Source organism: Macrosteles quadrilineatus, unplaced genomic scaffold (assembly GCF_028750875.1).
Source record: "Macrosteles quadrilineatus isolate MER2022 unplaced genomic scaffold, UCM_ALF_1.0 Scaffold_2__2_contigs__length_208266976, whole genome shotgun sequence".
NCBI classification, from domain to species: Eukaryota; Metazoa; Arthropoda; class Insecta; order Hemiptera; family Cicadellidae; genus Macrosteles; species Macrosteles quadrilineatus.
In genome coordinates, this window is record NW_026542595.1 from 44,294,083 (window position 1) to 44,321,238 (window position 27,156).

The following is a 27,156-nucleotide window of genomic DNA, read 5'->3' on the forward strand; positions in this document are numbered from 1 at the left end:
TATGAGAAGGAAGCAAACTGAACCAGGTCCTTGATCTCAATCAATTACTTTTAGTATACAGTATTTATTTTGAGAAATTAAATTAGAAAAATTAGTAAATCAAACAAACAAGGTATTTTTTTTTATCTGAAAGAACCCTGAAATGCAGAATAATTTTAGTCACAAATTGACAAGGTCGATCCACAAATATTTTAGGAATAGAGTACCGTGCCGCTCTATTCCTCAAAACTAATAATTATTGACCCAACTAATAATTATTCTATTTTACACAAAATAATAATTGGCCATTGGCAGTCATGACCTACCTTCTACCGGTGCCGCATGTGTCCGATGTTGTTTTTATGTATTTGTGTTTTGGCCAATTTAATGTTTCGTGTACGTGTGTTATTTGTGAACTTTCAACCTCATGACGACCATTTCATGGATGGGATAAATCAATGAAACATTGACCCGAGGATGTGTTTATAAACGCGAAACAGCTGTAGTCAAACAACTACAATCGAGGATCACTTGACGGATACAGGTAATTTAAACCTTTTGTTGTAAAAATCAGTGATCCAGAGGCTATAACATAAAAATGAAACTGAGTTATGTTTAATTATAGTGGTTTACCAAGGTCTTACCTAAGGGCAGTGTTTGATCAGCAAGGTTGTGTTCGTGAACAAACGAGGAGATGCATTCAGCAATGAAGTCAAACAGCTTGAGTCCACAGCCTAGCCTGAGTTCATCATCAATGTGATAGTGCTTGGACTGCTCCTTGACTATACGGCCCTTGTGAAGTACCAGGTGAAGCACCCTGAAGTTGGTACCTCCCAGGTCTAGGGCTAGGAACTGACCTTCCTCTGAAAACATAATTACAATAAATACTGGGTTTGTCTGAATGGGAAAGGACCACCTTGTCACCAACATACAAAATAAAAGTAAAAATATTCTAATTTGTGTACATCATAACTTAGTTTTGTGTTTGTTGTGCAAGTGTGGATTCCTTCTCATTTTCTGGCAAGTTTTTGCTATCATAATAGTAAAAACTTAAAAAACCTAGGTTTGGAATCTGAGCTGTTGACAGGTAACATCACCATTTGAATAACTAGACGGAGAATTACCAAAGTGATGAATTACTGAAAAGTGTAGTGATTTTAACTTTTTTATAATTAACAGTGATATAGAGCTACTGATATCAGGTCAGAAAACAAATTCTTATATTAGGTCTATTGATATTTAAAACTAGTTTAGATGCAAAATAATCATTAACTAATTTTTTGGGCTGCAGTTTTCTTTATAGAATCTTAAGACTACTACCATTGACTGTTTATATGCTACTACATCCTGCAAATATTGTTGCTTTTTAACTTGCTGTAGGTGCACTCTAATGATCAGATGGATAAAAGTTGTATCTTTACCAAATGTAGAAACAAATATATAGCCTGTAACGAATTTGAACGGATGGAAAAGTATATTGGTCACAGGTCTTACCATAAGACTTTATGGTAATAGATTATTATACACTATTTGGGAAACTCGCTAAAAGGGGCAAACCTGCTCAAACAACAGTGATACCTTTGGTTGTAAACTTGATCAGTAATATCATTGCAATACCGTATCCCACTTTAAAATTTAATAGTGAAACCTGTTTAACTGTTTTTGTTTACATTTTATATTATCAGAGCTACACTAAATAAATTAACAAATCAACTAGGTAAGTGTAGGGATAGAGTTCCTATGTCATATAACTGGTATGTTCTGGTATGTTTAACACTGCCAATGTGTACAATCATAGATTAAAAGAAGTAGACACAGAAGTAGACACAGAAGTAGATTTAGAAGTAGTGTCTATACTCCTTTTATCTATGGTACAATGTGCAAGGAACACTGTATGTCTTATAATGCAACACTAAAGCACTCACCATCTGTCATGAATCCTCAGGAAAGCACAAAGAATATGTTAAATGAAAGTATTAGTCGATAATTAATAACTATTGTAATAACATCAACATTTTAATCTTTCAATACGGTACCTGAACAATCCCAACCCAACGCTGGTACCTAGGCATAGTGTTTTGAACACAGTGATTTGATAGAGTGTGAATAATATCCACAAAATAATATAGTTAAATATCGTGCAGAAGGCTTTCTGGCATGTTATTTTAACAATATACAGAATGCAATTGCATTAAACCAAAAGTAGTTGTCATAGACGTAATAAAATTATAGCCAGTCAATGGCTTTAATTTTAAATTGATTATCAAGATAGTTGTTTACGGCTAACTTATTTGTAATATTTATTTGTTTGTGCTAAAAAAAAAGTGCTAAAACTACTCATAAGGATTACACTGAACTTATGAAATCTCTTAGGGTGAAGCCTTAAGCACATTTTTGAAATAGAGTGGGTAAATCGTTTGAGGTAGGTAGGTAAATAATTGTCTAACATCAGATTATAAGTGTGGAAGTTTGTGTGTTCGTTTGTTTGTGTGTTTATTTGTTTGTTTAAAGTTCAATCACGCTTTAGCTACTGGTCGGATTGGGCTGACATTTGGTATGATGATAGCTCACATTCCCGATTAACATATAGACACATTCTTATCACAAAAATCCTTTGAGGCTCCGCCCCAGTGGCTCTGGAGTTTCCCATGTTAATCTTATGAGTATTCATATTCAAAAGGGATTAAAGAATTTTGTCAGCTGTTTCAATTACATAAGTTGTTCTATGATATCCAATAGCATTAAAAGTTAATTTGAACCAAGCCGCAACAAAAAAGCTGTGATGCACAATGAGAACTGTTAAAGTATGATTGTTTACAGTTAAGTCTATGTTTTAAATTTATAAATAACTAGCAGAGTACCCGTCCTTCGTACGGGGTTGGCATATAAGTATAAAATGTGTATTGCAGTTATGCTCAAGCTTTCTGTTTGCAATGGGGGAAGGACACAGTTTGATAACATTTGCTTCTTTAAATTTAAGGTATACTATAGTATTACACATCTACCATATAGCCATAATGTTCTACCACTAAAAATAAATTATTAAAAATTCGCAAAATATCACAAATTATTCATGAAATTAAAAACATAAACATAACTGTAATCAATCCTTCTATTACAGTTCTCATCGCGTATCACAGGTTTTTTTTGTTTCTGCTTATATAGTTCAAATTATATTAGCTGTTTTCATAAATGCAAAAATATAGTGCTGCACCCTGTTGCAAAATTTTTTAATCTTTAAAGCTTTTGCATATCATACACAGAACAAACCTTTTTATTTGAAACAGCTGACTAAATATTTTTATTCCCTTTAAATATTAATACTTGTAAGGTTAACATGGGGAACTACAGAGCCACTGGGGTGGAGCCTGAAAGGTTTTTTGAGATAAGAATATGCCTATGTTAATCGAGAATGTATCAAGAATCAAGAATCAAGAAGTTTATTCACCATTAAGTAATACATGATTACAATAGGCTTCATCAGTTATTCATTGAAAGACAGTACCAAGATAATAATAATAACAATAAAATAAAATAAAATAAATATAGATTAAAAATAGTAACAACAAAATAAATAAACAAGACAATAAAACGTTTACAACAACAACAACAAGACATTCGAATACTCATAGTAAATAAAGGACCCAACACTTAGTTTACACTTTAGGCCTACTTATATCACATTCTAAAAATTCCTTTACAGAAAAAAATTTGTGACTAATAAGCCAATCATGGATCTTATTTTTAAATGATTTTAAATCTAACAACTTAAATGATTCTGGAATTTTTGTTAAAAAAATTTATTTGTTGATATTTGTGACTCTTTGCATGTAAGCTATCATCATGCCAAATTTCAGCCTAATCCATTCAGTAGTTAATGCGTGATTGAACTTCAAACAAACAAACACACAAACTTTCACATTTATAATATTAGTAAGATGTTTAAAAAATGTGCAAATATTCGATAATTTACTTTTTTATTGTTTAGGTGTAGTGGTAGAACATTATGGCTATGGTATATGTGTTATACTATAGCTTCTGTAAATTAAAGGAACCAAATTTTCTCAAACCGTGCTTTGGGTTTGCAATGGAAGAGATATTGCAAACACAAAGCATGAGTATAACTGCAAAAAGCATTTTATACTTATACGCCAGCCCTGTACGAAGGACGGGTATTCTGCTAGTCAAATATAAATGCCTAAAAAAATCATGCTACGGCTACTTATGCCTCCAACATAGCTTATTTCCAAACTCGAAGGAATGCAAAACTTTTTCAAATACTGTACTTTTTCAAACAAAACAAAAAGTTATCATCATGTACAACATTCAAAAGCCTACAAAAAGATATGTATGCTGAAGTTTGTTTCCACATTTAGCTAAGCCCGACTGTACCTGTGCCGTCGGGTAACTCCGGGATGTAGGTGTTCTCCATGAGGAGAGAGGAAGGCTTGTCCCGGATGCCCAACTCCAGCTCCTTCAGGAACACCTCCCCAATCCTCAGCACTGTAGGCCCGTCTATGTGGATCCCTTTCAGCTTCTCATCAATCTGTGACAAAAGGCAATGTCAAAGTAGGGTCAGATACTAACCAAGGGATTTTGGTGTTAAAGTTAGAAATATTAATAAAGACTTCAATGTTTGGTTGCATTTTTTTATTGTTTTGTTCCTCTCTCATGGTAGAAGAAACTTTTGCAACTTGTGAAACAAATGAAGTAAAACTTATAGTTTTCAACAGTTTTAAGAACTTAATAAATTAAAACGTTGGGGTATAACAGAAATATTGGTACACTCTTAAAATAAAAAATGATTTGTTGATTTGTCTCAGTATAATTAATCATATTTAACATTTGAACTTAAGCACTGAGACAAAAAGATACCACAAAGTTACTCATAACAATTTAAAAGTATAGAAAGGACCGTTGACTATAACTAAAACTCCAATGCAGTTCAACCATTAAAAATGTATGGTCTTTTCCCTGAATATTTTGAAGTTCCAAGAATGTAAATATTTAAATGAAGAAAGTATGGCAGCAAGTGGAATATACAAATACCTTGCAGTAATTAAATATTCTAGTAGCGAAATATTTGTACCCTACTGTCAGTGTATACAATCTTAATGAGCTATTAAAATGTCAATGAACTGCTGGGTGGATTTTAGTGTTGCACAATCAAAACTCTCAATCTTTTACAAGCTTAAGTAGTTAAACACCCCTTCTAATTATTAAAAAAAATACAAATGTATGCAGTACAACATAAAATATACAAAATAAATCAAGCATGATGTCAACATATACTCAATATTTAAAACAACTAAAGAGAATAAATGTATGATTTTACTGTATTGAAAAGATTTCATTGCCAGAGCAAACACTTTTATGCTTAGAAATTCGAGTTGTAGAAAGATAGATGATTGAATTGCAATTGCATTGCTATTTTCTGATGGTGTATTCCTGGCAATGGATTGTTTGATCCATGACCTTCACTTGACCTGGTCAGTTTGTCCACATCAGTGGGGTTGGCGCAGTCAATTCCATATCTTAGGCTGGTTACCAATCAAATAAAACACTGATCATTGATCATGTCTCAATAACCTGTCATCATGTTCTCTACTAATATCCTTAATAGTTTTATTTAAAACATATGAAAGCATAAACTGGGACTTTAAAATGTAACAAAGTAGGCCTATGTAAATTAACTAATTGTTTTTCACCACACTATGATGTTTTAGATGTTTTACATATATGTTAATTGGTGGCTGAAAGTTACGTTTTGCTCGCCATGCCAGCTGTCATCGTCATTTGGGGACCGAGCAGGTTTTTACATCCCTAGGGCCGCAAAATCAGCTGCCCGCTTACTTTCTTAAAACATGAATGCATATTAAAGACACAATCAGTATCCATATAGCATTGCAATATAATTGATTTATTTTCACCGCTGCCTAGCAACTATCAATTATTGTTATTTTTGCTCATTCCTCAAGTTATTTCTTCACATACCTATCTTTAAAGTTGTAGTTCTGTTGACTGTTAGTGTGCATTATTATTGTGGTGAATAGTGGTAATAGGATATCGTGTGCTGAAAGATAGCGTTCGTACCACGGACCGAAATGGTTTTTCAGCTCTCAAACGTTTTAAGTTACCTATCTAAAGATTGCAGAAACTAACTAACGTAATCATCAAAAGCTGCAGGGTAACAGTCAACAAATTATCAAAACTGATAATAATGTATTCAATAAATTGTATATATGACTAAGTAACATTTAAAACAGTGTAATTTCCAACTGAAATTACTAATATCGGATGTTAAAACTTTTATAACAACAGCAATAGTTGGATTGTTAGATGTTGAGAGATTCGTCTACATGTCGTTTGTAGTTGTGGAGAAGCTACTGACACAACTTAGCCTAGTGATTATTCAAAGCCAAATGCTTATATCAACCAGTCTGTTAATTCTCACCAATTCATGGCCACGACAAAGAGTTCCCATTTGCTTTCATTATACAAGTGCCAATTTCGTGTTTATGAATTGACCTTAAATTGTAACATGTTTATGTAAATTGTACGGTTTTAAAGGTGGATATGGGATTTTGATTATTTGTGAGCCATTTACAAGAAAAGTGCCTCGGCATTTTCAATTGTTTTTAGAGAATTTCCTTTTCCCATAGGCCTACAGGGAATGTAAAATAAAAATGTAAAAACGTCAATCTAATCCAAGTTAACTCCACTTTAGTGAAGAACAAAGCTAAAAATACAGTTATAAAACAAGGGGCACGGTAAAAATGCTGTATCGGATAGTCATGCGTATCCAGTTTATGCGTATTTCATAACGTTAATTTTGTTTTGGTTACTGTATCACATCACATGCTTAGACATTTTTGCAATTATATGATCCGAGATGGTGTAAAAGTCATAGCTTCTAAAATATAAATGTTCAAAACAGTATCCTACAACCAAAGACACTACAAAACATCATCTGAAGTATTGTGTGAGGAAGTCGTATCATGACCGGCGTTTGCACCAATGAAATTCAACAATGTAAACATTAATTCAAAGCAAGTTGGGAGTTTAAAGTCGAGTGAAGAAGGTCAAATATTGTTGTGAAGGATAAATTCTGCTCAAGGTCTGCGCTGGCGTCAACAGCCTGATTAGCGATCGCGCGTCGCGTCGTCGCGAGCTACAACTCTCTGTCACTGCCAAGGCGAGGGCGACACTGGCTCACGTGAGGGACCACAGGCTCCTGGCTGACTGTGAAATAACCTTTAAACTCCCGTGTCATGAACAGAAGGCTCGGATACTTGTTCAGAAGTTCAAATGTAATTTGAATCTCGGCGGGCCTCAACACTTTTCAATGCAAACCAGTATGTTGTTCAAGTTACGTGATAATTCATCAACCCGATGTTCTAATGGTTTGATACATGCGTCCTTGGTGTACTGAACATGCGGTGACGTTGAACTATTTTATTGCTGCGTGATCGGCGTGGAAATGGAATAGGAATGGGTTCAAAATATACTCCAAGGACGTGTGGGGGTAAGGGTGAAATTAACCTCAATTTGATATTTCAAATTCAGTGTTATTTAAATAGGTACCAGTAATCAATACAGTATTTAAAATGTCATACTTTGAAGAAACGTTAATAAAATGCAGCACATATTTTTATATTACTTGAAACCCGCATTGCTGTAGTATTTCCTACTTAGTGAAGTAGTAGTAGATAAAAAGTAAAATTATGTACAGTATTAACGAAAAAAAAACACAAGTACCTTGTTTGGCTTCAAAAAGATTTTAAGCTATCAAATCTGGATCAAAATAAAAGTAAAAATTTAAGTTGAATTTAGAAAGGTAAACAAGCTTTAGAACCTCTAACGCCGCAGTTGGCTTTCTTCCAACACATTCCTCATCAGTATCCAGTCTAGCTAGAGTGCCTCGTGCCGACTGCAAGTCTCTCTCTCTCTCTCTCTCTCTCTCTCTCTCTCTCTCTCTCTCACTGTACTGGACCAATCACTTAACCAGCCTTAAACCAAACCTTATTATGAACGAAAAAAGAGTTTACGAGAGAATAAAGGGTACGTTATTGGCACTGAATAGTAAGATGTTGAATAAGAGTAGGTTTACGAACCTTTAATAGGTAAAATAAAATAAAATACAATTTAATGACAAGGACCTATGCAAAGTCAAGTTCGATATTGGTAACACTTTTCTTTTATTGCTAGGTACTTTTATATCATTGACTATTGGATACTTAATAGTCAAAGGTAATATCGAAGAGAATAAATAGAAGACATGAATTTACAGAAGGAGTAGGAGCAGTTGATTCGCTGCTTGATATGAAAACAAGAGTGAAATACTCTGGTTTTCAATTTCAGTACGTTTTAGGGCTTATGTGGATATTTCGGGAGCGTTTGACTTGACCCTGCAAGGTGGCCATAAAATGACAGAGTGCTGCGAGCATTGTGATGTGTGAACATCTACCGACTGGCAAGGGACTACTTCCAGAACAGAACGGTGACGCTATAAACTGGCAATGGAGAAGTGGAGCAAGATCATCACGAAATGATGTTCACTAGGATCAGTGTTACACCCTTTTGTTGTGGAAGGTCTTGTTTGGAGGATTTCTGCGGTTGCCGTTCAAAAAAATATTCTTGCAAGAGCCTAAATGGACGACAGACAGCTGCTTAAGGCTAACTCGAGCTTTGAGCTTCTGATGCGATAAGGTAATAAGAACCTAGAACTTTGAAAATGATGGCCAAGTGGGTCAATTGGAGAAATTGGCAAGATACAACATGGGTAAAAGTGACCATCCAATGATCGAATAGAACAAAACATTTAGGAGTGGGGATAACAAGTTAGATGAAATTGAGCAGTGATGGTCGTTACGATCAGATTACCGAAAACCCCATGAAGGCGTTCGAAAAGTTGAAGATGTTTGCAAAGTTAAACACCAATGTAAGGTGCAAAAACCTCCGGACGTGGGGGCTCCAGAGTGCATCAGTGGCTTGAGGTTGCGAAATGTGGGGAAAGATAACGAGAGGACAGAGGAGAATATCAAGTTTAAGTCCTAAGAGGAAAATACTGTTCAGGTGGTGTCGAAAGGGCTACAGCACGATGCAGTGAGTGTGATGATTGGAGTAATCCCTTTGTATTTGATGATATTGGAGAGGTTAAAGCTAAAAATTTACAAGGAAGCATGAATAGATGTAGAGAAATAAAAGCAAAGAACACGGATATTCGAAACGCTTGATAATAGGCAACGAAATGGGTACAAGTGAAGAGCCATGGAAGAGAATTTTTGAGTTTGTAAACGCGAAAAAGTACATCAAATGACACATTTTGTGAGTGGAAACTTCAAAGCCAAACTGAGAAGCTTTATCTTGGTAGAAGACGATTGATGTTTGACTGTAGAGAACTAGAGGCAATGATGATCTGGTGGTCAAGACGCCAAGGCACTGTATACTGCAGCGAACCAAGCAAGGTGCACATGGTCCAGTGGTCCAGATTCTTTCCAAAACATTTTCAGCAAGAAGCTATACCAATATAGTTAAAGTGGAGATAAAAGGGATATTAAAAATAGTAAGCGTAACATTCCAGGCTGCCAGTTCGCGGCGCCTTGTTTACATCAGAAACCGGTTGTCGTCGCAGACACAGCGCGATCATCCTGTAATATGTCAGACCGGGGACGCGACAACTTATGTAACGGGTAAATGTGGTGTCAAAGAGTTACCTCAAAATTTTGACTCTCTTTTGAAGTACAGTATCCTTAAACTCGACATGAACTGTGATTGGTCGATGTAGGTACAATCCAATAAACTACATATAACACTAATATTTGTGACAGAGTTTCACAATTGGATACTGCAGCCCTTAGTTGAACGGTCAGATCATTTCGAAGGTTGTAACATAAGTTTACGTGCGTTAATCATGGTAAATTTAAAAAGACATTATCATTAGCATAGTGAAAATTTATTTATTAATTTAGTAAATCTATTTGTATTTTTTAAATACTTTCTTCAACTAACCGTAGGGTTCGCTGAGGGCGATAAACAACAATAGTAAAATGCAAAAAAAGTGTTCATGGTGGTTCAATTCTTCAGGTTGAAACGATTTTAATTAAAATAGACCTAATACAGATTTTCCAACATTTTTTGTATGTAAAAAACTGGCAACACATATCTGTTGAAAGTCTAAGAACTCAGACCTAATCCCAGTTTCCCTGTCATACACGCAGTGAAATGACAAAGTCGAGCTGAAGTTCCAAGAAAGGAAGATTCCTAAAGTTATTAAGTGGCAAGGCCGGGGACTGGATCGATGGTGTCGGTCAGGTATGTTATCTGTTTGTGGTGATAACAACCGCCACTTGACAGATACTGTTATCACTATAGGATCCGCACGGCACGGCTCTTATCACTCCATTGATGTTAAATCCTCGGTGATTACTGTAATTATTGTAATGTAATGGATTACCAGTAATTACATTTGACAGTTCCGGACAACAAAGAACGATGACAGAAGTTGCTTTACACAAACACTCGAGAGAAGTGCACAAATATAGCGGCTTAGTTGCGTTGTATCAGTAACGACTATTATGTATAGTGTCATAAAACACCATCGACTGCTGTATACAGTAGCACAGTAACGATTTCGTGGATAAACAGTTTTACTCTACGTCCACGTTTTTAAATTATGCTGAAATAGCTATTTGTATAACTAGTGCGCGAAGTGGCACTTTTCTGCACTATGAGAAATGTTTTGTGTGAAAAGTTTCTAGAGTGCAGCAAAGGCACTTTGCGCTCACGTTACACATTATATTTTTCCTACAGTTACTATACAACATATAAATAAATAGTCTTCAAAACCTAATTCAACTAATTTATAATTTAACGTTTTAGGTTAGGTTTAATTCAAGTGTTGAACGAAAATAGAATGTTGACATGAAATATGAAACAACAGGTTAAGTCGTAGTATCAAAATTCAAAAGGCTGTGAAACGCTGCATCAGCTAATTGTAGTCGTATTATCTTTAAGTGTTGCCAACTTATTTCCAAGCGTACACGTATTACGTGCCTTATAAAAAGCACACTTTTTTGTGTTGTATGGTTGAAATACTGAAATGCGGCAAACAAAACGAGTGCCGCAAAAGTAAGTAAATGCAGCAAATAGCTACATTACGTGCTAAAATCAGTGCAAGGAAGCCTGCTTTGCCAAGTAACTGTAGGAAAATATATTTAAAAGCTTACAAAAAAATAAACACGCTTTTTCTTTTATGTCAATTTAGAAAGCAATCTGCAACAATAAATTTTCTCTTCAAGTGGAGAATCAGTTTCATGAAGTACAAAGGGTACAACATGTTGAGTTCAGCACATGCATTGTCTCAGTAACCAATGGGTGCAGTATGTACTTTATAAAAAAACCTTTATACTTTTCATCAAAGATAAAAATGTTTGCAATAAAATTGACAAAAAACTTTTGAGGTTACAAACCCCTTCAAAAGAATGTATCGGACTACTTCGTTAACTCATTCAATTAGAAGTTGTTTTTCACGTTTGATAAATTTGTTCGGAATCGAAGAATACTATTTTTACGAGTGTTATCGTATCAATGGAAAAACTTAATCGAACGGTGTTTTTGGCTCTTAGAACAAAACGGTTTAGTGGTCCGAACTTACGTCTTGCCATAGAGTTACAGTAACGGTAATAGGTGTTATAATTTAATGTCAAAAATATGAAACTATATGACAGACTGACCGCAAACTCTGTCTATTCTTGTAGGAAGACAGCTACATGTCAACACCGTATATGTATATCCGATGTCTGTGTGGTTAGATAGGTTACATGGTTAAGGGTTACGCCTGCTCTACTAAACCCACGACCTGTGTCTCCTGATGAACTCTGATTACCTACTTAAACTGTAAAAAAAAAAAAAAAAAAAAAAACTTAAATAATTTATAATGCAGGAGGGTTCCTATACAGTGATAATTAAGTAAAATCTCCAACGATGCATAATCAAGTACTGTAGTTAAAACTAGAATTTCATCAGGTAATTTGACCTTTTTGATAATATTTGCCATATTCTAAAGTCTTTTCAAGGGTTTAACAAAGATTAGTGTAAACTCTCTTCAAACACCAAAGTAACACAATGTAAACCCCTGGGTATGGCGTTACAAAGAAATGCCGATTATCAAATGGAAAATGATGTAAGATCAACAAATGTTTACCTGTGCTTTCTTTTTCTCGTCAGTTATCTTGAGAGGTGACACTTTGATCGCTTCGTTCAGGTTTTTGAGGACAGTCGCCCTGTTGACCGCCATCTTGTCCTGGCCGCCCTATCCTGCAATGAGAGAATATTTGTATTCGTATCTTGTCTAGGATATTACATAGGTAACTTCTTAATTAGCCGTGATCAGGCTACTAGCTCTTCTGGTCACGCTTAGCGGTGCCATACGTCTGGAGACGATAGGTTGAATATGAATAAGAATTACAGTTACAGTAGCCTATAGCATGCACGAATATACCATGACAAACCACAGGTTCAAATTAAATTCTACGTCAGTCAACTTTTCGTAAAATTTAGTGGTCTTCATTTCTTCATCGATCCAACAAAACACAAAGTTCCTACAAACAGAATTTTCAGATTCATAGGAATGATTTCAGTTTTTATTTGTTTAGTGCCTACAGTGAGTATTGATTTGTTGTTGAAGAGTCATTATGCGCTGTAACAAGAAATAATGAAACAGTGTTGTGGAGTGTTAGTGTTCTTTTAACACCCATCGTCTATTAAATTGGTTAAAATGACAAATCTCGTAAACTATCACTCTGAAAAATTTAATGTTGGCTTTGTTGTCTCGCCAACTGATCCGAGAAAGTTGTTTTGGTTAAAGGTTCATGTAGTGGACCAGCGGCTGAATTATCCAGTAACATTTCTTAGAATACATAAAGGAAGCTATGTTTTTAATCTAGATATGAAATTCGTCCAGTTGTTTCGGAGAAATATAGTTTTTCCTAGATCGAGTGTTATGGTTTCGATTTTGTGTAATAGTAATGATTGATTATGATGTTCATAGACTATAATAACTCAAAGGTTTATTACTACACTCCTGCTTTTGTTATACAAATACTCCTCCTGAACGGCTGAAGCTAATCGCACGAAATTTAGCACAGTCATAGTAACTAATCACGGGAAGGTATAAATCTGAAAAAGTACAAATCGGACTACAGGGCTTTTCCCTGCGTGAATATAAACTTTACATGGGCCTTTAGACACTGAACATGTGAGAGCGTTGCAACGCGCGTCCTAGAAACACAGCAAACAAATGAGTGCGTACACATGCAGCGCCAGTGAGGTTCATCGTGCAACGCGCTAGCAGCGCGCTTAGAGTTTCGAAGGTTCTAATGGGACCGTACACATGTGAGCGTTGGAACGCGCGTTTTGGAGTAGAGGGGAGTAGGTTTTGGGTATGTATGTTTACTGTGTATTCTAGATACAATACCTTATGGTAATTACGAGGTCCCATTCTGTTGAAATCCAATCCTTAACAATGCTCTCACAAGGTGCTAGACATACTTTAACTTTCGTTAAATGAAGCTATTAGCATACTTTAGTAAAATAGTAATTAAAAAGCTTACGTTCATATATCCACGATTAGGTTACAAATAATAATAAAAAATAAAAAAAACATACGAGCTAAACTTTCTTGTAAAATTGGATGTCCCAAGTATTCTTAGGGAATTTTCCCCGGCACGGCTACCCAGGAACGCTTTACTTTTTAATTTGTTTTAACAGCACCCTTTTAATTTGTTTTAACGGCACTCGGCCCTGCACTCTCCTGCCCCCTCCCTGGTCGACATTTCTACCCCCATACCCGCCGCACCGTGGAACCGGTCACTGATACCTGGCCGGCACTCGGCCCTGCACTACCATCCAATCCCCATCTTTAATTCATTATCACCTTCACCCTGGTCCTGGCGTGTCGATATTGTTTCAGTCGAATCAAATCCAACCGTAAGCTATAATGGGTTTAAAATAATAGTCTAACCCCCTTACAAGTTGTGGGGTGGTGATGGTGTGATGCAGTCCAGTGTGCTAGTGTGCGTGTGGGGCGCGTCGAGGACCGGCCCCGTTCCAGAACATCTCAATAAGGTAACCTGGCAGAGAAAGCTGCAGTAGGACTGTAATGCAAGGCCGAGTGGTGAGGTTAGACAATTAAGAAGCTAGATACTGTATACTGCAGAAAAACTATCACGGTCATTAGGCTGCGAAAATAGTCGACATTGGCTCAGAATGATCGTTCTGCAATACCAGAACTAGGAGTACTTTGCAGTACCAAAGGTTATTGAATCCAGCTAATACCTTTGCAGTTTTAGGTTAAACACCGGATATTTCAAACACCGTCTTACCAAATATTTTTTTATATTGGGTTGTATAATTCTATTGGAACATATAATATAAGAGGGCCGTAAGCTATGCCCTCCATCGAGTGGTAGGGAGTTATGCTCTCCAAATGAACCAACTGGATGACATTGATGTAACATTATGGATTTAATTTTAACTTGCATTCAATCCAAACTTAAATGAAATCACCAAAGTAGGAGCTGTCCTATCATGACATCTAATTTTTAACACATCGTCGAGTATTCATGGTCGGTTATTATGTGCGAGTGATATCAGGCATTATCACACGTAAACAAAAGCGATAACACACTTCTCCTTGCGGCTGTAAGTGCCAAGTACTCATCGACAAACAATAGTTAGCAGTGCTACCTATTTTAAGAAGTTGTTTTACAATAGTATCACTATTAATATATCTTGGTTGCGGCGGTTTAACCATTTCGAGGTTTAGAGCAAATGAATCTTATTTAATTTACAGTTCATTACCACAAAAATATTTACTTTTCAAATTATGTAAGTCCAAATACTGTAGTAGAAGATAAAGAAAGCTAAGCATTCAATAAATGTTTTTTTGTTTTTTTTACCAAGGATTAGGTTAGGTACGGTACAAGCTTAGTAACCTTCATCAAGAGGCTTATTTTAACCGCACAGCGGGTTAGTTACAGTACAGGCTTGGTGACCTACCACAAGTGGTTTATTTCGACCACACACCAGGTTAGGTACGGTACAGGCTTGGTGTCCTACCACAAGGGGTTTATTTTGACTTGGCACCAGGTTAGGCACGGTACAGGCTGGGTGACCTACCACGAGTGGTTTATTTTGACCTGGCACCAGGTTAGGAACGCTACAGGCCGGGTGACCTACACCAAGGGGTTTATTTTGACTTGGCACCAGGTTAGGCACGGTACAGGCTGGGTGACCTACCACAAGTGGTTTATTTCGACCACACACCAGGTTAGGTACGGTACAGGCTTGGTGACCTACCACAAGTGGTTTATTTCAACCACACACCAGGTTAGGTACGGTACAGGCTTGGTGTCCTACCACAAGGGGTTTATTTTGACTTGGCACCAGGTTAGGCACGGTACAGGCTGGGTGACCTACCACAATTGGTTTATTTTGACTACGCATCAGGTTAGACACGGTACAGGCTGGGTGACCTACCACAAGTGGTATATTTTGACCTCGCACCAGGTTAGACACGGTACTGGCTGGGTGACCTACCACAAGTGGTATATTTTGACCTGGCACCAGGTTAGGCACGGTACAGGCTGGGTGACCTACCACAAGGGGTTTATTTTGACTTGGCACCAGGTTAGGCACGGTACAGGCTGGGTGACCTACCACAAGTGGTTTATTTTGACCTGGCACCAGGTTAGGAACGCTACAGGCCGGGTGACCTACCACAAGGGGTTTATTTTGACTTGGCACCAGGTTAGGCACGGTACAGGCTGGGTGACCTACCACAAGTGGTTTATTTCGACCACACACCAGGTTAGGTACGGTACAGGCTTGGTGACCTACCACAAGTGGTTTATTTCAACCACACACCAGGTTAGGTACGGTACAGGCTTGGTGTCCTACCACAAGGGGTTTATTTTGACTTGGCACCAGGTTAGGCACGGTACAGGCTGGGTGACCTACCACAATTGGTTTATTTTGACTACGCATCAGGTTAGACACGGTACAGGCTGGGTGACCTACCACAAGTGGTATATTTTGACCTCGCACCAGGTTAGACACGGTACTGGCTGGGTGACCTACCACAAGTGGTATATTTTGACCTGGCACCAGGTTAGGCACGGTACAGGCTGGGTGACCTACCACAAGGGGTTTATTTTGACTTGGCACCAGGTTAGGCACGGTACAGGCTGGGTGACCTACCACATGTGGTTTGTTTTGACCTGGCACCAGGTTAGGAACGCTACAGGCCGGGTGACCTACCACAAGGGGTTTATTTTGACCTGGCACCAGGTTAGGTACGGTACAGGCTTGGTGACCTACCACAAGCGGTTTATTTTAACCTGGCACCAGGTTAGGCACGGTACAGGCTGGGTGACCTACCACAAGGGGTTTATTTTGACCTGGCACCAGGTTAGGCATGGTACAGGCTGGGTGACCTACCACAAGGGGTTTATTTTGACTTGGCACCAGGTTAGGCACGGTACAGGCAGGGTGACCTACCACAAGTGGTTTATTTTGACCTGGCACCAGGTTAGGAACGCTACAGGCCGGGTGACCTACCACAAGGGGTTTATTTTGACCTGGCACCAGGTTAGGTACGGTACAGGCTTGGTGACCTACCACAAGCGGTTTATTTTAACCTGGCACCAGGTTAGGCACGGTACAGGCTGGGTGACCTACCACAATTGGTTTATTTTGACTACGCATCAGGTTAGGCATGGTACAGGCTGGGTGACCTACCACAAGTGGTTTATTTTGACCTGGCACCAGGTTAGGAACGCTACAGGCCGGGTGACCTACCACAAGGGGTTTATTTTGACCTGGCACCAGGTTAGGAACGCTACAGGCCGGGTGACCTACCACAATGGGTTTATTTTAACCTGGCACCAGGTTAGGTACGGTACAGGCTTGGTGACCTACCACAAGTGGTTTATTTTGACCTAGCACCAGGTTAGGCACGGTACAGGCTGGGTGACCTACCACAAGTGGTTTATTTTGACCTAGCACCAGGTTAGGCACGGTACAGGCTGGGTGACCTACCACAAGGGGTTTATTTTGACCTGGCACCAGGTTAGGAACGCTACAGGCCGGGTGACCTACCACAAGGGGTTTATTTTGACCTAGCACCAGGTTAGGCACGGTACAGGCTGGGTGACCTACCACAAGTGGTTTATTTTGACCTAGCACCAGGTTAGGCACGGTACAGGCTTGGTGACCTACCACAAGGGGTTTATTTTGACCTAGCACCAGGTTAGGCACGGTACAGGCTGGTTGACCTACCACAAGTGGTTTATTTTGACCTAGCACCAGGTTAGGCACGGTACAGGCTTGGTGACCTACCACAAGTGGTTTATTTTGTTCACGCACCAGGTTAGGTATGGTACAGGTTTGGTGACCTACCACAAGTGGTTTATTTTGACCTGGCACCAGGTTAGGTACGGTACAGGCTTGGTGACCTACCACAAGGGGTTTATTTTGACCTAGCACCAGGTTAGGCACGGTACAGGCTTGGTGACCTACCACAAGTGGTTTATTTTGACCTAGCACCAGGTTAGGCACGGTACAGGCTTGGTGACCTACCACAAGTGGTTTATTTTGATCACGCACCAGTTTAGGAACGCTACAGGCCGGGTGACCTACCACAAGTGGTTTATTTTGACCTGGCACCAGGTTAGGTACGGTACAGGCTTGGTGACCTACCACAAGTGGTTTATTTTGACCTAGCACCAGGTTAGGCACGGTACAGGCTGGGTGACCTACCACAAGTGGTTTATTTTGACCACGCACCAGGTTAGGTACGGTAAAGGCTTGGTAACCTACCACAAGTGGTTTATTTTGACCTGGCACCAGGTTAGACACGGTACAGGCTGGGTGACCTACCACAAGTGGTTTATTTTGTCCACGCACCAGGTTAGGTACGGTACAGGCTTGGTGACCTACCACAAGTGGTTTATTTTGACCACGCACCAGGTTAGGTTCGGTACAGGCTTGGTGACCTACCACAAGTGGTTTATTTTGTCCACCAGGAAGGCCCAAGTGGTTCCAAGGTCGCTTCTCCCGCCAATTACTTTCGCTAGAGGCTGCCAAGTCGAGGCGGAAACCTCACATCACATCGCGAGTTAATTTGGTTCCGACAGTTAACTGTACCTCTCTGACTGAAATAACATTAATACCCAATGTCCCAATAGTGTAACTTTTCAACGATTACGTATAAACTTGGGTATTGTATTGTAAGATGCGTATTGATAAAACTATCTATTACAAATCAAAACGTATTTGATGAATTCAGTTCTTGTTTTTAAAAAATCGCCTCCAAGTACTAATTGGTTTCCTTGTTTTTAAATTCAAAATTAAAATGCAATACTGCTCTTGCATTAATTTAAGCTACAACCTAATAGAATAGTAAAATTAAAGACAGCATCTTAATAAGGTATTTTGACCACAGATCACCAAATAAGAATTTTTCTTTCTTATTATTCGCGAGTGCTGGTCTTTACTGAGACGAGATCTGCCAAAACAAGGTTCAAGGCGCCAGCTAAGATCGCATCTCGGCCTTTGCCCATGACGCTAACAGAGACGTCAATGTCTTAATTGATAGCGCTTGAAATGAAATGAGGTTGTTTATTGCTTGAATGTCACTTATATGCCCTCTAACTACTCCCGAACATGCAGACATTCAATTAGTTGTCTCAACTTTCAAAATAGCTATTGTACTTTTTAGGCGTTTTTTAGCACACTTACCTTCTAACATACATACTATCATATAATTTATACGCATTTTTGTTGTTTTAAACTGTGTGTGAAATCTTTGATTTCGTTGTCTATCCACTGGACAACTGATCTGAGATCTGAAGTACAAGCCTAAGTGCCACTCAAAGTAGACTGTTGTTTTCCATGAACAGTCGTTTACATAAATTAAGGTTCTAGAGCCGGAGGCCAAATTACTGTTAAAGTTTTAAGTCACGCTGTTCTTACGGGATTGTGATACCTTTGGCAAGGTTGAAACGTAAACAAACGTGGAAAATAGATTAGAATAATGAGAAGTCTACAACAGACTTGCGTGGAGTAGTCTTGGTGTCTCTTTGCACTGTACACTGCTTATAGCGATGTACAGTCTAATATCCATGATAAGTTTTATGATGGTAAACTTTGATGGGTATCACTGATTCACTAGTACGTGTTTCTAACATAAATGAGAAATAGTTTTTATATCATTGCGTCAAACATTTAAAAGATTGATTTATATAACACCGTAAATGATAACACCGACGACTATCAAAGTTAAGTACAAACACGTCCATGACTATGAAATTGACCTCTCGTGATAATGAGTCTTTAGCGACGTAGGTTAATGATAACACCGAACTTTGGCTCCAGATTCATCTAAACTTTGCATAATCAGCCAAAAGAGGCCCGACCAAAAGAGGTGGTAATATCGGGGACAACGCTACCTGTACGTTTATAGTATCATTCATTACATTAACACAAGACATTCTGCGTATTTTAGCCTGAGAATGAGTTAAATATGAGAGTTGAATGGAGATATACAGGGCGATTCAAAAAGGACTTTACAACTTTTAAAATTCATATAAATCTTATTAAACAAGGTACAGAGCTGATTTTGGTGTTGTTTTAAAGGAAAACACTTCAAGTTTTTTTACCCTTAACTAAAGATGTTCTATGTGACTTCCGTTTGATTTGGGGAAAAAGTAGTGTAAAAACGCTATTCACTGGAGCAGCAGGCGGTGCAACCCCCAATTGTACCATAGCACCCTATCATGTGTACAGTTTATTGTGTATCTGTTTTGGTTTAAATATATATATTTCTATGTAATAACACTATTCAATGAACCAGGAGCACGTGCACCCCTCCAACTGTCCCATAGTATAGTAGTGTAAAAACGCTATTCACTGGATCAGGAGCAGCAACCCCCAATTGTACCATAGCACCCCACCATGTGTACACGATATTTTACTCGATTGTTTTGGATTTAATGCACAATTGCTAGTACATCTACCATTCCCCTTTCTAGTTGATATATTATATTTCTATTTCAAAATCATGTATGTGCGAACTCGGCTCATGGCGTGGGCATGCTCCCTTGGACATCCTTAGTGGAAATCCATGAGTTCTGGCTACTTGGGAACCCAAGCCATTTGACATACAATAAATCACCCTTTCTCCTAATTACCTTTTCTACTAAATACATGTCTTTATACTTGGTCTTTAACAACTCCTCTGTATAGAATCCTCCCCTGATTATATTACCATTTTCATCTTTCAAGATATAAGTCACAGGCTTTGTATTCTTAACTTCTGCTATTGTAAATAGTTCCCCTGTCCAATTTGGGGTATATCCTTTACTAAACACATGTTTATATTTGGAAATTCTCACGCTATCACCTACCTTATATCTTGGCTTTTTAACTTGCACTACTTTAGAAGTCCTTTCATGCAACCTCTCATGCACATATTTACTGTTCTTAATATTCACTTGGTTAGGTTTCATACCTATAGATCTATGCACTTTATTATTATATTTTCGAATTAACTTTGGAAGTAAATCCAACCATTTATAACTCCCCTGAGCACTAAATTCTCTATATAACCAATTCTTTAAAGTTCTCTGAAACCTCTCCACAATTGCAGCCTTAGTTGTAGAAAATGTGTGGTAATGATACATAGTTAGTTTGCTAAAATATTGATTAAAAAATTCTTTTCCATTGTCGGATTGAATGTTTTAACCCCCCCTTTGGTAGAATGGTTTTAATGGCTTCTGTAACTACCAACCCTGTCTTATTCTTTAGTGGAGCAGCATAAGCTTTTTTCGAAAATGTATCTATTAAAGTTAAGATATATTTAATGCTGGACTTTTAACCATTTTGCCATATCTCAAATAGTTTTCAAGATATAAGTATTTAAAATAATATTATGTACTTAGAACATTTTGAGGTGTTTAAAATGTCAAGAGTCTTGACTTTGAAAATTTTCGTGATAACTGTAATTGCGCCCATATAAAATAATGCTAAATTTTTTAGGATTTTTTGATATTTTTATGTTGTAATATTGTTTAAAATAAAAAGTTGACACCCACTATGTGTGCCAGAATTTCAACCATTTTGCCGTATCTCAAGCCGTTTTCGAGATATAAGCGTTTTAACAGTTTTACGGACTTAGAAAATTTCGAGGTGTGCAAAAATGTCAAAAAGTCTAGACTTTGAAGATTTTTCATAATAACTTTTATTTGTACCCATATAAAATAATGTTAAAATATTTTTGGAATTTTAGATTTTTTTATGTTGTATTATTGTTTATAATCAAAAGTTGACACCCACTATGTGTGCCAGAATTTCAACAGTTTTGTCGTATCTCAAGCAGTTTTCAAGATACAAGCATTTTAAAACTATATTATGGACTTAAACAATTTTAGGTGTGCAAAAATGTTAAAAAACACAATGAATAAGAAAGTACTATCTTTTGATGATAACAAGAGGCTTATTCTGGAAGATAACATCAGTACTCTTGCTCGTAGTCATTATAAAATAGATCAAACATAAATCTATATTTGTCATTATTATTTAGCCTTTCCATTTCTATTATGAAAAAACCATTTAGTTTTATTCCAACTTTAGAGGAAGAGATCACTAAATTGGTTAAATGAAACGTCATTGCCAACATGATTGTTATACACATGTTTTAAAACTTAAATCGTCTTGTCTGGATAATATTAGGAAATTTACACTATCACGTAAATGTTTGTGTACTTTGCTGCAAGATTAACACAAGTAAAAGCAGTCAATATTTTTATGTCGACCTTTTGACAAAAATGGTGTAATATTTGGACTATTCATGTTATCAAACACAACAATTGACTGCGGCCTGTGACTGTGATGTGAATTTTTGTGTACTTGTTTACTTCATCACACAAATTTCACACTATTTTCACAAATGTTACATGAATTGTGAATGTGACTGTGATGTGAATTTACGTGTATTTCGTCACACACATTTCACACAATTTTTATAAATTTCACACAAATTTCACACAATTTGACACACATTATAAAAATTTGTGTCAAATTGTGTGAAATTTGTGTGAAATTTATAAAAATTGTGTGAAATGTGTGTGACGAAATACCAAGTGAATATTAAGAACAGTAAATATGTGCATGAGAGGTTGCATGAAAGGACTTCTAAAGTAGTGCAAGTTAAAAAGCCAAGATATAAGGTAGGTGATAGCGTGAGAATTTCCAAATATAAACATGTGTTTAGTAAAGGATATACCCCAAATTGGACAGGGGAACTATTTACAATAGCAGAAGTTAAGAATACAAAGCCTGTGACTTATATCTTGAAAGATGAAAATGGTAATATAATCAGGGGAGGATTCTATACAGAGGAGTTGTTAAAGACCAAGTATAAAGACATGTATTTAGTAGAAAAGGTAATTAGGAGAAAGGGTGATTTATTGTATGTCAAATGGCTTGGGTTCCCAAGTAGCCAGAACTCATGGATTTCCACTAAGGATGTCCAAGGGAGCATGCCCACGCCATGAGCCGAGTTCGCACATACATGATTTTGAAATAGAAATATAATATATCAACTAGAAAGGGGAATGGTAGATGTACTAGCAATTGTGCATTAAATCCAAAACAATCGAGTAAAATATCGTGTACACATGGTGGGGTGCTATGGTACAATTGGGGGTTGCTGCTCCTGATCCAGTGAATAGCGTTTTTACACTACTATACTATGGGACAGTTGGAGGGGTGCACATGCTCCTGGTTCATTGAATAGTGTAATTACATAGAAATATATATATTTAAACCAAAACAGATACACAATAAACTGTACACATGGTAGGGTGCTATGGTACAATTGGGGGTTGCACCGCCTGCTGCTCCAGTGAATAGCGTTTTTACACTACTATACATATACACATGTATGAGTCAATAAATGAAATAATTAGCTTTTTTTTAGCTTAATACCGAATATATATATAGAGAATAAGTAAAAAATAAGGTTTGACAATTATATAAGGATTTGCAGGCAAAGATCAGGATTTTAGATTTGGTGGCCAAAAATAATCCCCATAAGAATAACATGGGAAAAACGTGTCTAAAGTGGGGTAAAACCGGCAGTTCTCCACTACTGGAAAATAATTATTTAGGTATGAAAAAATAGTGAAAACCCGTAAAAATTTGAGAGAAATTTGCAAAATTTTGAAAGTAGGGCGTTTTTTGACGGTGAAGGAGTGCGATTTTCGAAAAATGCGTATTAAGTGTCTTGTAGGAAATTTAATTCCGAACCTACGTTTTTTCCTCAAATCTTTTCTAGCTCTTACCGTTTTCGAGCTATAGCAGTTTGAAAAAAACGTGTTTTGTCGTTTTCAGAGGTCCGCCATTTTGGATTTTTGGGGGGGGTTAAAATTTGATAATGCGACTTTTTGGAATTTTATGGGTGGTTTGGGACCAAGAACTACAAGTGTGCGAAATTTCAACTCCCTAGCACATCTAGAAGTGGGTGTATCGCACTCCTTCACCGTCAAAAAACGCCCTACTTTCAAAATTTTGTAAATTTCTCTCAAATTTTTAACGGTTTTTACTATTTTTTCATACCTAAATAATATTTTTCCCCAAATCCAACGGAAGTCACATAGAATATCTTTAGTTTAAGGTCAAAAGACTTGAAGTGTTTTCCTTTAAAACAACACCAAAACCAGCTCTGTGCCTTGTTTAATAAGATTTATATGAATATTCAAAGTTGTAAAGTCCTTTTTGAATCACCCTGTATAGCTTTTGATACTTACTAAAACCAGTCGTTTCTTTAGTTAGGAACATTAATTATTTATTAAAAGTCAATTGATCAAGGACGTTTCTGAACAATCAAAAAGCTACTGACAATAGGATTGAACCAAAACTACCTACTGATTACCAAGCTGAAATTGATATTACTGCTCCATTAATTAATATTTTACAGTCTTCTTTTTAATTTTACAGAATTTTAATTTGACAGAAACTATAACATGTACAGTCGGATAATTGATGTTGGGTAAAGCAATACTGTACAAGTTTACTCGTGTCTTTCCAAGCCTGTAGCGTTTTATAATTGACAATTTCCATAAGTCGATGGTTTTATTCAAGCTTTTTTAGGCATGACGCGACCTAGGTCCGCCACGACATGTTGTCTGTTTACTCTGCTCCAATCAAAGGTTTTAATTGAAACAACACACCTCAGCACCTCACATCCGTGTGTGCTTCATATTTGTAATGGTAAGAGAAGCAAACAGTTGTTCAACTATTTCATAACTTTGAGCTTAAAAACTAAACTGGAATGTTCATACAAAATATTTTGTTTATACGGTTTCCAGTTTTTATATCTCAGTGAGACAGTAATCTTCGAAAACCTTTCCCAGATAAAGTAAATAAATACAATAAGGGATATTCCTGTTACATCCCTTTTACAGCTGACCTCAACCGATATTTATGATTGAAGTGTCAAGTGTCATTGTAAACCTTATTATTTAGCGGAGTGATGAATGGCAAGTAAAAAGGTAATTTCCTCTATAGCTTCGCCCCCTAACATTTGATTTTCTTTACAGCTTGTTTCAAAGATTCAGTAATGACTAACTTTCTGTATGTATTACGGGTTGAATGACACTTTAAATGTGGACAGTTGATCTTTCACTCGATCACAATCAGATTGTGAAGGGACAAAACAGTTCATAATAATGGATTATAAATGAGCTACTTTCTTTTAACTGCAAACTGATTGAGAGTTAAAGACGTTATGGACAATTTATGTTTTGAGTGACACGGATTTCCCATGACCATTCGTAGTTTTAATTTAACTCGGTTATCATTGAAACCATCCATTTGGCTCAGTATTATAACGAATCCAAAATGAGCTATTTTCAATACAAAAAAAGCCTTAGAATATATACAGTCATTCACTGGTGCAATGTTTATGTGTAATTAATTGTATTTTTGACACTCTGTTTGAAGACAATGGGTTGTTTCATTAGGAAGTACAGGGTAATCATTAGAACATGTCCCATGTCGGATACTATAAGAAACTGAGGCGGTTATCCAATGGTGCTCTTGCTTTATGTTGTCAACAACTATGCATAACGGTGTGTAAACAAATCTAAATAATCACCTCGGTTTAGATACTTTACTAATTTGTAACTTTAAGAATTAGAAACAAAACTGTACTTTCCAGTAAATAACCACCATTGGGCTATGTGAAAATTTGGCCACTTTGCCATTATATTTTCAGTTCTTATGAAACTATTTAATTTAATTTATTTACATGTTCAACGAAACATATTTTATACCACACTGCTGCAATTCATACTCTTGGGAAAGCTACAACTAAAGCATTCAACTATCTGCTTTGGTCACTTATATGTACTAAGCTAAACAAATTAATTAATTGAAATTATTTTTTGTAAAATTGTTTACGTGTGATAAACTGACAAAAATATTCGATTTAATTCATGTAATAGAATAAAATCGTACTATGGTGTCAATCTTAGGTTGCCATCCTTTTTAAGTTTTAACGTGAAACCAAAATCTGTTCTGAATCTAATTCGTAAGTGAATTTTCAACTTTAAGTAGTTGAAGGTATCGCTCAGTATTTTCAATTGATTTGTACTAAAGAAAGATGCAACCACACAACAATTTCAATAACTCCTAAAAAGAGAATCTAAATACTATTGAAGAAACCTATACTGTATACATATACAGCAAACAAATAGCGAATAAGGATTCGTATACTGTTATCACAAACATTTTCTCATAGAGCCTACGAGCTATAAATAAACGTTTAAAATTATTGTTGAAGTCTACCTTAATTGAGCCAAATCTATCTAAAAAGTAGTCCCAAAATCAAAATAGCTTTGTAAAAATTTGAGAGGGTAATTAATGAACACTAATTACACTCCGCCTTATCACCCACGACTTATTACGGCTTATTCGCCGCTACCACAGTGCACACGGCTTCAGCACAAACAGTATTAAAACAAATAAATATATTAAAAAAATACAAACGAGCTCTGATTTAAATTTAAAAAAAATTTAACGATTGATATCATTGAACGTTTGATACTATGAAGGGTATCGTAATATTGGTTTTTAATCTGATATAAGGGACCACACTGAAATATTTCCAAGACCCAGAAAGGTGATGGTACACACAAAGTAAAATTATGCGAAACATTTGTATTAAATGTGCAAATAGAAATAATTGTCACAAGTTCAAACAGTAAAAGGTATTTTATTCGGCCTATCTAATCAAATAAATGCGTAGTTGTTAATTTGCAGAAATTAACACCATATTAGAAAACACATCCAGTTTTACAGTTACCGCAATTCTTATTCAAATTATACAATACAAACAACAATGTATCTCACCGTGATGAATGACTGCGTAGTATATCCGCTTCGTGTGCGCGCGCGTGTGTGTGTGAGTGAGCGTGGCGTGTGGCGTGTGCACGGATCACAGACTAACCGCAGACTAGCCGCGTGTAGCTGTGTGTGTGTGTAGCCGCCTCCCCCTCCACCTCCCACCATTGCTGTTATCAGCTGAGATTACAATTAGCGACATCCTTCTTATCAGACAAGGCCAGCTACCACCAGGAAGGTGCGTACAGGGTGTCAGGGGCGGGGGCTACTATCGCTTACGGCGTTTTACACCTTGTACAATACTGTACTGTATTACCCTCACACTGGTGAATATTTGAAGCCTACACACTTCACGTATGTTAACAATAATCTATTTGATGGTTATTTAATTGTTCAATCTTTTTCTAAAGGAAATTCCTCTTCTCATTGACCTTCTTCCAGTGTTTCGGGACTTCGGTTGTAACCTAACCTAACATGGCAGGATGGGAATGTCGGCAAGAGTGTAAATGTAAAGTCCTTAAATCTGTGGAACATGAAAAAACCACTAATATTACCATACAGTATTGCAGTATTTTCGTACTTGCGTCAACGAAGCGGTTGATGAATTGTTGTGTAGGGTAATGACACATTAAAGAACCGTTGAGGCGGACGCTGAAGATTCAGGTACCGGGCTGGTCATGTGCGGGGTTCAGCGTAGATAATGGGGTGACT

General features: G+C 37.0%; 1 protein-coding gene across 1 annotated transcript in view; it reads right to left on the reverse strand.

Annotated features, from left to right (window-relative positions):
• The window catches only part of LOC128986421 (hexokinase type 2-like), a 40,448-nt gene extending 13,889 nt beyond the window's left edge, over positions 1-26,559 (reverse strand). The window contains exons 1-4 of the mRNA XM_054406787.1: positions 26,455-26,559; positions 12,185-12,297; positions 4,372-4,525; positions 624-842 (exon numbers count right to left, since the gene is read on the reverse strand). Of these exons, the coding sequence (XP_054262762.1) occupies positions 624-842; positions 4,372-4,525; positions 12,185-12,277 (466 nt within the window). The 5' untranslated portion in view covers positions 12,278-12,297; positions 26,455-26,559. The remainder of the gene's footprint in view (positions 1-623; positions 843-4,371; positions 4,526-12,184; positions 12,298-26,454) is intronic.
• Positions 26,560-27,156: the final 597 nt, after the last annotated feature.